At 47.9% G+C, this 13656-nt stretch overlaps 1 protein-coding gene across 2 annotated transcripts in view; it reads right to left on the bottom strand.

Annotated features, from left to right (window-relative positions):
* MAP3K3 (mitogen-activated protein kinase kinase kinase 3) overlaps positions 1-13656 on the bottom strand; it is a 33294-nt gene that overhangs the window by 13898 nt on the left and 5740 nt on the right. Inside the window, exons 2-9 of one of the 2 annotated variants that reach the window (XM_065856137.2) lie at positions 13474-13595; positions 13039-13128; positions 10834-10874; positions 8604-8703; positions 8086-8199; positions 4638-4758; positions 934-1067; positions 232-305 (exon numbers count right to left, since the gene is read on the bottom strand). In XM_065856137.2, coding sequence (XP_065712209.2) covers positions 232-305; positions 934-1067; positions 4638-4758; positions 8086-8199; positions 8604-8703; positions 10834-10874; positions 13039-13128; positions 13474-13595 — 796 coding nt within the window. The remainder of the gene's footprint in view (positions 1-231; positions 306-933; positions 1068-4637; positions 4759-8085; positions 8200-8603; positions 8704-10833; positions 10875-13038; positions 13129-13473; positions 13596-13656) is intronic. The other variant, XM_065856138.2, reaches the window with a different exon arrangement.

Raw genomic sequence — 13656 nt, 5'->3', positions numbered from 1 at the left:
TTTATAACACAGAGCTACCCAAGCACCAGTTTGTCACTGTATGGTTTTGCCAGAAAATGAAACAGCCTTAAGACGCAGTTAATTCTCTCTAAGAAATATATTGGGATATAGGTAGGAAATGAATGTGTTTCTCTCCAGTTAAATTTATGAGATGGAAAACAGACTTTTGCCAAAGCCCAACTGGCATTTTGATTTGAGCAGATAAGCTCCTATCAGCTTGTACATTTGTACCTGTCTCCTGACCTGTCCAAGGACTGGCAGCTCCCTGACACCGAGTTTTCCGCGCTGCTTAGAGGGTCCAGCATCTGCAACACAGAAGAAATCACAGGGCAACATCAGTTCCGTGCAATGCCTGACAGACGCTGTGCAAGAGGATCAGAGTCCTGAGGACGTCCAGATGAGAAGTGGAGTCCAAAGCTATTTAGAACGTACACTTTTCCTTTATCTCCCACAGAAATTGTTAAGGAGGTAAAATGTGAGCCAATGGTTTAGGTGTTGAAGGACTCTGCTGTGAACATGGAAGTCTAAGTCAGCCCTGTGCTGCGTTCTGATCCCGAGCGCCTCCAGAACAGCATCTCTGCGGGTGCCACCTGCACGTCGCCCTTTGGCCTCGCTTCCTACTTTTTTGAATGGAAAGCGCAGTTTCGAATGCGACAGGGTCACAGGAACCTGGAAATAGGAAACCTGAGCACACGTGTGCAACGCAACCAAAACTGCTCATTCAGAGGCGGAGAGACGATGCCCAACACACGATAACCGCTCCTGGCAGCCCAACAAAGGCTCTGAACTTAAACCAAGCCTGAAGCGCTGTTTAAATGAACAAAGGTAGGTGTTCATGCAACTACCTAGCAAATATTCTGCAGTGAAAGAGGGCTCCGAGGTCAGCAGCCTTAACAGCTGGACTTACTTCTCCATGCTAATGCTTGTACTTACACACTGTTCGTTGGTTTCTGGGATGAACTCGCCCTCGCTGTTGATGCTGGTGTAGGAGCCCTGGCGAGCGATGCGCTGCTGCCTCTCCGGAACGTACCCGGGCGGCGGGGAACTCCGGCCTGTGTTCTGGGAACCTGGAGCAGAAACAAGGGCAGTTTGGGTATTTATCACTGAAATGAGGCTGCACATCCACATACCCAAAATCCAAATGTTCACCTCTAACGCTAGACCTCTGTGATCAGTTCTGAAGAGAATCCTGCAGTCTGGACAGAAATGGAACCAGGAGGTGTCGTGTCAAAAAGCAAGCTGTTCAATCTCTATTGTCATTTTAGACACTACAAGGTGAAGCTCCCAAGAGAGCAGTTCCTGATTTCTAACCTGTTCTGCTCAACCTTCTGAGCGTAAGTTCAGTGTCTCAGGGAAGGCAGACGACTCCAGGAATCCCTGTTCTTTGGGCATGAGCTTCACCGTTAATCTCCGCTGAAAACACTTGCCATGGCAACTCATTTTCTGCCTCGATTATAAGTTTGCCCCAACTAGTACCATTTACTACACTGTGAGTGGCAGCGCTACCCCTGCTAAGTCATCACCCGCTAATGATACCGGCACTGAGCAATCTCAGTATCCCATGGGAGCACAGCTACCTTTGGATAGAACCCCAGTATTTTAGTGTGTGAGAAGTGGAGCTGAATGACTAGTTTGGGTGAAAACACATGGAGGTCAATTCTGCAATTTCTGTTACTTAGCTGAGATATCTAGATGGACAGAGGGCACGTTTAGGGGCCAAAGGATGAGAACAATATTTTACTCATCTGCTGACAGTACTACCCAGAGAGTTTCTGTTGTGCTACCTACTGAAACTTCACCCATAGCATTTATATTTTCCTTGTGAATCTCAAAGACGATGATACTTGGGAAACGGGAAGATACAAAACCCCTATTTGCAACGACCGATCCACCTGCAGCTCCCAGATCACACCGTGAGCTCCAAGAAACGCGGCGGCCCAGCCAGGCTCGCCCATGAAGGCAGAGCCACCCTCAAGCTGCGCTCTTTGCCACGCTGTCTTTAATTAACTGTGTGTACTCAGGTGCTACGAAAGACGGACGGAGATCAGCAAATCCTCTCCCAAGGCAAATATTTTCTCGAGGAGTTATTGTAATAAGGAGCGAAGGCACGTGGGGAAGCAGCAAACTGAAAACCAAAGCGGGGGCTGCAGAAGGAAAGAAAAACCCAACGCTGCCATAGCTTTGTGCATGGGGGGAGAACGACACGCAAAAATACATCCATAAACCCGCTGCATAGAGCTACTGCCTGATTTTCCGAGGGGCCCGCGTGACGCCACCAGCCAACGGGCGCAATGATAAACACCAAACGTGCTCGGGGCCGCACACTTTCACTCCTTCCGACCGGTGCCACGGCCAGGAGCCCGGGTCCCGCTGGCACCGGCCCAGCGCTATTGTGGAAAGGCCAGCGGCGCTGGGCAGGAAAGGGAAGTCGGCACTAAATCAACGTATATCAAAGGAAGCGAGGGGAAAAAACACAAGCGCTGCCAGAATGCTTAGCAATTTTTTTTTTTAATTAAAGTCATCTTTAGGTCCAAACCTGCGAACTGGTGACGGCAGGTTTGAGGTTTGTCCTCTTTAGAAGGCGGGAATTACACGGATATATCTCCTGCAGGTAAAAAGCCGCTTTCAACTCCCACTGCGTGATGTGGTATGGACAGGAAAGTCTCTGTGCCTGGACACCGGGACACAAGGGAACGCTCCTTTCCCCAACCAAAGGCAGAAGAGAAAGAAGACAGAATTGCTCAAGACTAAGCTATTGCCAAGTCACCATCCAACCTCTGACAGAGGCAGAAGCCTTCTGGACCTGTTCGTAATTTAACAGTCTGGTAGTTTGATGTGTTCAGAAAACAGGACCAACGCTGTTGTGACTGATGAACGATGGGCTGACCAGAAGGCACCACGGGCTGGACAAGAGGAAAGAGTCTGTACAACCGGGATGCAGAAGGGCCCCTCGTTACTATCCAGTTTACCCACGGCAGACACTCGGTACAGTCTGTTAGCTTTGGCATCGTTATTTGGATACCTTAGAATGCCAATAAAGGAGGAAGATTTTATTTTTTATTTAAATAGAATATTGTTGGCGCTGAGTTTGTCCGTGAAAAGAGAAACACGGCGCTCAGACGTGCGTGGATGGCGCTGCCTCCTTACGGACTGAGGAACGCTGCTCTTTGTAACGCACATTAACTTCACACTAGAAGGGATGGGAAAACTCTGTGTCCCGGTTTCAGTCCCGTAGTTCACGAGCTTTCAGCGCTTCTCTGTGAGCTACCACGTAACAGCAAACTGCACCAATCAATGAAACCACCTGCATGCAAAGGGGGATCGGCAGAGCCCAGACAGGACACAAACAGGTTCGTCAGACAAGCTTAGAATCGGAACTACTGGTCTAGTTCTCAAGTCCTTCTCTACTGAGCTTAATCTGACCCTGGTTTAGATCCCCCAATATGCAGACTGTTCCTGTTTAATCAGATTTATTACTTGACGCTAAGATTGCACTGCAAACACTGGTCTGAAAGGCTGTAATCAGGCGGTTAATGGAGGTGCAGCAGTTCTGTTCCAGAGGGAGAGAGCTGCTTTAGAACCTGCAAACCAACCAACCTGCCGCTGCCAGCTCCGGTTCTGCCCTCGTGGTTCGCAGCCCCTGCCATCTGCAGCATTAGGCCTGCGAGCCCTAAATCAGCTCTTGTGACAAACAGCACCTCTGCTTCTGCTTCCAGCAAATTCAGCTTTTCTCCCTTCTAAAGCATAAGTCATGTACACAGAATACCCTCCTAGGCGCCTGTCTTCACACCGCACATCTCTACTATTGCTCGTCCTCTTCCCCGTTCACCGAATTTCACACCAAGCAGCACAATTCTAAGCCACATACCATCTTTTTTTGACCCAAAAGACATGGAAGCATTTTCAGACGTTTTAGTTTTTTATATTAAAAATAACTGAATAGTACTGCATAGTTATACAGGGGGTTATCACAGGGAAACTGGGACAGCTCGGACAGATCTACCAGAGACACAACTCCACAAAAACGACAGAGCCTTACATGGACCTTTCCTCTCAATATGAGCTCACCGAGCTGAGAGGAACACGAGGAAAATGAGACACAGGTACATATTACTCCAACTTTTCTTATTTTTCGTGCAGCTTTGCCATTCACCTACAGTATCAGCCTTGTGCTCTGCTTATCTGGTAATTAGGACAGTGAAAGGTTAGAGAACTTAGGTCTAATGAGATAATTAGCTATGCAGTGGCAATTCCCGTGCTACTAGGGAAATGTTCTGTTACGGGAGTGAGGACGGATTCCACAGCCCAACACTGAAACACAAAATAAGAAGGAAAAAAATCCAATCTAGGTTTCATGAACTGGAATTGCCAATCTAAACAAAACCTTAATGGACTCCCGCAAGCCTTCCAAACGTCTGAGCTCAATGAGCCTGGCGCTGGGACGGCCCCCGGCAGCTCCTCAGCTCTTCAGCGACTTAGTGAGGAGCTCTGAAACGTTCTACTGTAAACATATTAAGAGCTTTCGCAAAGGAACTGCTTGTCCTAGGATAACCTTTCCGTTTCTCACAGCACAGACACTAGTGCCCAAATCCATGTTTCACCAAGTGAAGAGAAGCAGGAGTGGCACAAATACTCACTGACAGACAGATGCCTGCTGCGGGGCTCTGGCTGCTGGTACGGTGTGTTCACGTCCCCCACCGACTGCGACGTTTTGATCCTGACTTGCTTGGGCAGTCCCGAATGGGGCGAAGAACTGGTCTGTGGGGCAAAACGAACAAAAAGATAAAATAAGACTGAGGAGCTCAAGCGATCCGGCCGCAGTTTCAGAAACAGCGTTATGTTTAGTAGCGAGAAAGCTGAGAAACAGCTCTAGAGCCTGCGATCTCATTGACTTCACAGAACACGAACAATAAAGGCAGCGAGAGGGAAAGCTTTGCGATGATGGTGTAAGACGGGAGTCGAACAACCAGAGCATGCTGCCCTCAGCCTGAGATCAAACGCAGGATTAACAAATCTCAGTGTGTCGCACCAGCAGCGACCCCGGCAGCCAACAGAGACCACACCATGGATGGACCCACAACTTCCACCAGCCCTCGTGGCTGGCAGAGACAATCCAGACGTGCTCTTCCAGAAGGAGTCAGATGGCAACGTGACTCCCCACGAGGCTTAAAAAGTAAACTGACAACTCAGACTAAGTGAAAATAAACTCTAGAGTTTAAGAGTACAAAGAGCTTGGAGGTGCCAAGCTGAATGCTGCCTGTGCTGCTTTATTCATATTTATCATAGGCATAATTTGATTCAAGACCATTTTTCCAGTGCCTTCATCTCGAAGCAGGAAGAACCAGACCCTCCGCATGTCAAAGCAGGCGCTCAACACGAGCGCACACCTTCAGTTTTAATCTTGTTGTCCTAAAGCACCTGGTTTGACCAGAGGACAGAACAGACCCCTCTCGTGTGTCACAGAATTTAACCAATGCGTGTGAAACACTTACTTTATGGAGGTGAACGTAACCAAAGAGACTCCAAAGACATTAATTCTGTCTGCTGAAAATTATGTGAATATCACTGGCAAACAAGGTGTGAGGCCACACAATCAGAAAAGGATCAAACAGCTGTTCATTTAATGAGACCCTGGCACAGAGCAGGAAGGAGCCTGATTTAAGCTACATGAACTCTACCATGAACAGATTGATGGGAGCTGAATAAGGGGTGCGGAGGTCACATAATTTATGTGGGCAGTCTGGTTTTAGCCCTCGAGGTGTTCAACTGAACCAGCTCTTCCCATTAGTTCTAAACACAACCAAAGGACTGACACCAGAAGCGAGGTGTTTGATAAAACAAGCACAGATGAGCCACGGAAAGAGGCACAAGGACGTTAATACAAATGCTCTTCACAGCCACGGCTCTCAGCACTCGTCACGCAGCTACCGTTGTAAAGTCAATTTGGTTTATCTACACATTTGTGCCAAAGTTACCTTTCCATCCCCAGAAAAAGAGCACAACCAAAACAAAATCTGCATCCTGTGCTCCAGGAAAAATCACGCTTCCCGCCCCCGCCGTGGATGAGATCACGCGGCCCAGACACCTCCTTCAGACGGGGCTCCGGCTTTATCACACGCAGGGCTCGGCCGCCAGGCAGCTCGGGTGCAGAGGAAGCCGGAGCAGAGGGGAAACGGTGCCACTTACTGAACACTTCGCTGTTTGTTTCTGCTTTGAGCAAGAGAGGAAAAAACAGCTAATAAAAGGACAACACCGCAGCCTGGCTGGGGTAGGAATGAGAGTTACTAAGTGTCTGCTGGAGGTGGCTTACGTAAAATGTAGATGTTATCATTTAGCTTCTGCTTTGCAGGCTGAAGACACTGGAAAAGAGGATTGTTTTAGCGTGTTCTAGCAAGAGTTGAGGCCACCTTTTACAGACTGTTTCCTGACAGCGCAGAACAGGTCTGACTCCGCCAGGATGGAGCAAAGACCTCCTTGCCATGTGTTGTCTTCACACCCGCCGGTAACGAGCGCTCAGGGAAAGGGACAAGAAGAGCATCATCCCCTCCTGCACCTTTCGGCATCCAGTCGTTTGGGAAAGGCTTCTGTGCTTCTATTAACATGGATTATCGAGTTCAAAAACAGTGAGAAGTGGATTTAAATTCTCCTGGCAGCTCCAAGAATTACAGGTGTGATTATTTCGAGGTTGAGCTCATGGCCTGCAGAGCTCGAATAAGGATGAGCGTTCAAAATCGACGCGCTGCTACCAACGGAACTGTCAAACAGAGGAGCTTTTGTGTCACACTCTTCAAGAGAATTTGGTAATTTGCAAATAAAATTATTAAGCTATCAAGGTCTTTGGCTTAAAAAGATACATGACCTTAATTCTGGGAAAAAGAAAGACACTGGCTGAGTGAACAAAGTTCTCATGTCACACATCAGGAACAAGAGAAACTTCTGATGCTCTTTGTCCTCTTCAGCTCACAGTTCAATCCACTGTCCAAACTGAGCAGGTTTGGGAGCCCAACTTAAACATTTACTGCTCATGTTATGAAATTTTCTGTTGAAAAAAGCGAACTACATTGTCACTCTGCCCCACTGATCACGACTCTCTGGCTTCTTCCCTTCAGCCAGTTCGCAGTCACCTCACTGCCCGCCCATGCAGACCGCACTCCTCAGTTCAGCTGGGAGGATGCTGTGCACACTGTGTCCAATGCCTCACTCAAGCCAAGGGAGATCACGTCCACCGCTCTGCCATCATCCATCCATCTTGGGATGGCCTCATAAAGTCTATGAGGTTGGTCAAGCACGACTTCCCCTTGGTGAGGCCATGCTGACTGCCCCTAACGCCCCTCTTCTCCCTGATCTGCCTTGAGATGGCACCAAGGAGAAGCCGTTCCATCAGTTTCCCAGGGGTGGAGGTGATGCTGACCGGTCTGGAGTTCCCGGGTCCTCCTTCCTGCCCTTTGGGAAGCCTGCAGTGCCATTTGCTTTCCTCCAGCCCTCGGGCACCTCTCCCGTTTCCCAAGACTTGGCAAAGATGATGGAGAGCGGTCCAGAAATGCCCTCAGCCAGCTCCCTCAGCACCCGCGGGTGCATCCCATCCGACCCATGGATTTATGGGTGTCCAGATCACCTCACTGCTCCCTAACCCAGTCCTCATCAACCCAGGCAAACCCCTCCATTGACCCCTCTCGCCAGGTTGAATTCTAAGGAGGCCTCAGCCTTCCTAGTTGCCTCCCTACACCCTGTGCCAACAGCCTGATGTTCTCCCCAAGCGGCCAGCCCTCCTCCCATGATCTGTACACTCTCCTCTTCCACTGGAGCGCACCCAGCAGTCCCTGTTTAACCACGCAGGTCTCCTGGCTCCCTTCCTTGACCTCCTACGTGTGGGGATGCTCCGATCTTGTGCCCGCTAGAAACAGCCCCTGAACACCAACCAACTATCTTGGGCCCCTTGACCTTCGAGCAGCATTGCCCATGGCATTTCCCCCAGCAATTGCCTGAAAAGGCCAAAGATTACTCGCAGATAAAGCTACAGTCATGGTGCAGAGACTTAAGGGTAAAACCCCTCATTCTGCTGCAGTCACACGAGTTGTTACCTACATGGTTTCTGTCCTGAGACAGCAATAATATTCTAAGGCTTTTCACATTAGAGCTTCGGTCTAAGAGATCTACTGCTTTATCCAGGTCATCTTGATTTTTCAGAGGAATAGAGAGCTGCAAAATAAAGAACAGGAAAAAAACACATTAGAAAAGCCAGGAAAAAATATGTTTAAATACCTGTTGGGGGAGTAAACTAAAATAATCGGGATGTCAAATAGGATTCTGATTGCTCAGTTATTCCCCAGACTGTATATATATTGCTCTGCAGTAGCTTTTACAGTCAAAATACCTCAAATACATTTATTTCTTCCCCCACCCAAACAACAGCAGCACCAGGAAGCGAGACGCTGATGTTGGTGCGACACACAGCGTGGCGTTCTGTCCACACCGGCTCGTCCTCCTCTGGAGCAGAGCGATTCAGAAAAATGACATGTAAGGGTAGAGAATTTGGGCTGGGAAGAGGAGGCGTCATGAGAGCGAGCGTTCCCCGCTCTGAGCGGCGCCGCCGCGCTCCGTACCTCGTTGTTCATGTAGTGGAGGTCCAGGGGCTGCCCAAAGGCTGTCTTCACTTTCTGCTGCACGTCCTCATAGCGCACGGGCCGAACAAACGGGATAATCCTGTAAGGAGAGAGAAGCGCCCATTGGATTTGGGGATGCACTTGAGAGCGTAACGGCTGAGCCGCTACAAACACAGCTGAATGTTCTCCCTTGGTCCTCAGGCAGGTAGTGAACTTGTCTAATTTGAACTGATATTAATTATTTTAGCAAGGAATCCGTGACCTCTGGCCCATTTCCAAGCGGTTTGACAAAATGCAATATTCCTATGAAGATTTCAAACATAACGCCTTTGTTCCTGGATAGAACAGCATCCTTTACTGAATACATGTCTTTCACATCACAGGATATAAGTCTCCTATGCACTTTGGCTTAAAGAACGCTGCCTCAGGCACAAAACACACACAAACACATTCAGTGAGAGCTGAATTAAAAGCTGCAGAAGGCCCAAAAAGCAGAACAGTACTTGGTTTAAGTCCTCCAGTATCTGAACTCAAAACTCACTCACTGCAAGTGTCTGAAACATGGGGCTTCTTCTCAAGAGCTGACGTCACTTGTACCTGTGCAACCATTTGTTACTCACGGCTTGCTTTATTTCAATCAACTACCTTTTCTCTTTAATTACAGAGGCCAAATAAATCCAAGTTTAAATACCGCTTCAGCTGTAATAGCAATGGCACAGCCGACTTGCAATAATTCAGAATACTCAGATAAACCCGAATATTCATATTCATATAAAAACCTGCAGAACGCTGTGGCGCGCAGGTGCTTTCCAGAAAGCGATGGCATAGTTCTCTTTGTTGGGTTTTTGCCTCCCCTGGAACAGGACTCTAATGCCTCGGGCACAGCAGGAATGTGACGTTCCAGCAAAGCACTGCAAACTGTGTATTTCGGTGGAACGCCTTGCTGCGGGAGTCACCGCGTCCTCAGAAAGCTGTCACCTTGACCACTGGGGACAAGGACCACTTTTACCTTTCTTTACAAGAATCAGCGAGTAAAATATCCCAGGTCAAGATGCAGAGGATTCAAACGTGAACTGTAGTCGACAGCCCCATACTGTAGCAAACCCAGGATGATCAGTGTTCAGGAATTCTCTCTATATCCATCTCTCTGCTGCTCAAGGCCCAGATGGTTGGTTGTTCTCGCAACCAGACTTGTCCCCTTCTGCTTCCAGGTGCCACCAGACCACAGCGTTCAGAAATAATTGTCCTTGTTAAAAAGCGGCCCGCAATAACATTTTCTACACATTACCAAGAAAGCCATCCATGAAATCACAGCACTCTGGCACCGTAGGAACGTAATTTAGCTCTCGGTTGAGGCGAAGCCGCTCATGAAGGCTGCCATTCTACACTCCACGCATTCAAAAGCAGAGCTGTTCTCAGGTGCCACAAATTCTATTAGTTTAAAAACTCCCTGCACTCTTCTAACCCAAAATCACGGACTGCAGGGTTTAGGGAGCCCATTCCTGCCTGACCACCTTAAATATTTGTGGTCAGCTCTGGCAGCTCCTCTGAAGCCCAGCACACACGCCTGCATTCTCGGTGCGAGCTGCCGTGTGTAACTGCACACCGCTCGGGGAGCGGGGAATTCGGGCGAGCGTAGCTGCATAATGAGACCAACACACAATCAACCTTTTCATTTTCATGTAACTTCAGGAAAAGAAAAACCTGAGAACCCAGCAGGACAAAGCCTTTCTTCCCCGGGCTCCGTGCCGTCTCAAACACAGAGGATTGCGGTGGCAAGATTTTGCTTCCGAGTTACCTCGCCCTAACGTGGTGTCACCAGAAATGGTGGCAGAATTCACCACGTAGTAAGCTGGTGAATGAAAACTGCTGAATTTTTGAGGAAGACTTTATAAATGATCCTTCCACCATCTGCTTTCAGGACGAGCGCCTCTGTCTCTTTGGACAAAGAGGATCTGCAGCAGCTCAGCAGAACCTTTGCTCAGAGCGGCTGCCAGGATCACCATCACTGCTTTCGGCTGCACAGCTTTTGAAATACCCCTGCAATCCACTTACAAACACATCTTATGAAAACAAATCAAAGGAAACTGCTGCAGGACACAGCAATTTTAAAAAATATCGAGTTGTGTATGACCTGTTTGCTGTTGCCTTTACTGCGTGTTTCTCGTTCAGGAACAAGGAAAGTGAAGCCAACAAAACATCAAAGCGTGGAAGTCAGGAAGACACTTACCGTCTCTCCCCGTTATATTCAAACTTTATCCTCACATCATTCTGTAGAGAAAAAGAACAAAAACAAGTAAGTTTACAATGAAACTCTGGCATCAGTAACAGCAGCCGAATGGATCACATCATGATTTGAAGGCGCAAACAACACAAACAGGTCAACTGGTGGTTGCAGAAGCAATCAACTCCTCACAAGGCGGACGAGGACAAACCAGGTTTGATGATCTATGCATGGAAGGTGAAGCTGTGGACAAGCAGCTGATCCATGAACACAGCAGCGTGAGGAATGGAGGGGTTGCTAAAGAATAAAGGGATGGAAAGGGGTGAAAACTAAGTTGTAATTTTTATTAATTGTCATTGAAACAGAAACATACTTTAAGGAAAACTATTCTCTCTTTAACATTGCACGGCAAAAATCTGAAATTGACTCTCACAGCATATTTATCTGAACTAAAGGTCGTTTTCCTTGTGCACCCTCCAAGCAAACATGTTTTCTTGAATGGCAAAATAAACCAGAGAAATGCAGGGAACATTCCTAGTCCTTCCTAAGTCCTTCCTACGACACGGACTGCAGCTCCACTTCTGCACAAACGCAGCCCCTGGAGCTGTGAAGTTACAACCACGCTCCCCATGCGTCACCTTTTAAAGGGCAACGGGGTCCTAAAAGCACCGACCGCTCAACCTGTACACACAGAAGACACGGAAGAGTCAACACGTTGAACTTTCAACTCCGGGGATCCGAGTTCAAATCCCAATTTAGGTCACGAGATAAAAATAAAAGGGAAAAGAAAAAACCTCTGCTCTGATAAGCCTCCATAATTCCTGCCGCGCGATGGATGCGATTGGAATAGATGAAGCCATCTGTGAAAGCCTGAGACAATAGGCAATCATACATCTAGGAACTTCAAAAAAACGTGGCCAGGAAATGCTCTTTAGCTGGAGGAAATATCTGCAGGGCCATGGTGAAGAATGCGGCTACAGGGACGTGTGACATCCCCGCGAGCACACGGCACTGTGGCTGGGCACAGCGTCCCCCGCACAACGGCTGCCCCGGTGGGGCGAAAATCACCTGCAGGTGGGCGATTCACAGGTAACTTCACCAAAGGTGTTTGCTCAGCCTGGGAAGAGAAAGAACTCGCCCTGGGAACACAGCAGAATGAAGCGAATCCCAGAGAGCTCGTGTTGATTGACCGGTAAATGAAAAATGTAGCAAACAGCAGAGGAATAATGAAGTATAAGGTGTCCGTCAGCAAATTATACATGAAACAGTTGTTTCTTGAGCATAACTGATGGAGAAATGATCCCTTTCTATTGAGGATTTTCAGGGAAGAAAGGTTACACTGTCCTAAGCAGCCCAGTGGAAGGGAACTGAACAGGACTGTTGGGAAGAAACTTCATATCTAAGGAAACTCATATTTAAGGAAAGATATTCCAAGAGATCTTAGTGTTTAAATTTCAGAGAGACCCTAGAGGAGTTGAACACCAGAGCTCTTCGTTGCCTTTGAACCCAGCACCTATAAAACACGCTTTTTAAAGCAATTCCCGTAAACTGTCCTAAGAGATGAGGAAGAAATCAAATCCAAGTTTAGTGCTTTAGCATTCCAGTTCTGTGACGCCGTATCATAAATAACCAGTATATATTTTGATTTAAGACATCTCTGAATTTACGTTTCAAAGTGATTTTAAAGGATTTTGTACTATTCCATCTGCGGATTTGTCCTGCACACTCAGGGAAATCCCAGATCCCAGCTGAACAAGCAGATTATGGGCAGACAAAGCGGAAGGAAGAGACAGACGCGAACTTTAAAGTCTGGTCCAAAAAGCTTAAGCCTGTAATAAGGATATAACTGGAGTTATTTTACTGATATAGGCAACTTCTCCTCTTAGTTTCATTGCAAGTAACTCAAATTATTTTCAAAGACAATAATGGCCATAGAATTCTTCACCCAAATGATGTGCAGCACACACTGACAGAGCAAAATTCTTCTTGTTTTCTTCCCATTATTATGCTTCTCAGGTCCCTGCTTCCCTTTAAGTATTCTTTCCACAACAATAAAAGGTGCATCATACAGCTACCTCATGACAGAGTCAGTGAAGCTTCCCTGGCCTCCCTGACCTGTTTAAATGAATTCTGTAAAGGTCACCGCGCGCAGATTTAAACCATGCTCCTGTTTATAATCGCTAATATTGAATAAGAAGCCAGTTTTCTTACCGACAGCTTCTTTTCGTCCGCGGCAGAGGCGCACTGGTTCGTCACCGCGGGGCTGCCCAGCACGGCTGGGCTGCTGGCGTTGTGCTTCTTCTTTGGAAACAAGAGAAGGCTTTGTAAAAAACGGCAATAACGACCCTTAAGCCAGAAAATCACTTGGGACGCTTTTAGCTCATCTACACAGACCAAACGCCATCGAAAACACGTGTGGGAGCAAGGCAGAATACGAAGATGTTGCAAGTTACTCTGATTGTACCCTCCCCAGTCCATAGAGTAAATAGAATAAAATAAAATACATTTTAAAAGCTCCCATGTTGGCAACGGAGCCTGAGCAAGAACAGAAGCTAAGCCACCCTGATGCTTCTCCGGGTGGAGGCAGCGGGTCCTCCGTGCCCTGCGCTGGCCGCGATTCCGAACGCTCCCCAGCAGCTCCGTTACCTGTTTGTTGGAGTGCGCAGGGTCTTTATTCTTCATGGTCTCGTATCCCGTCAGCCTGTGGCGCCGGCTCATCTGGAGCGCCACCAGGTCCTTCATGATGGACTTCAAGGCCTCTTGTTCATCTGTGATGCACAAGAATTGTGGTCGGGTGAATATCAAACCGTGACGCCTCTGTTCTTGCTT

The sequence above is a fragment of the Patagioenas fasciata genome, chromosome 22, assembly GCF_037038585.1.
Source record: "Patagioenas fasciata isolate bPatFas1 chromosome 22, bPatFas1.hap1, whole genome shotgun sequence".
In the NCBI taxonomy this organism is placed as follows: domain Eukaryota; kingdom Metazoa; phylum Chordata; class Aves; order Columbiformes; family Columbidae; genus Patagioenas; species Patagioenas fasciata.
The sequence above is the reverse complement of the archived record's forward strand: the minus strand, read 5'-3'. Positions and strand labels throughout refer to the sequence as shown.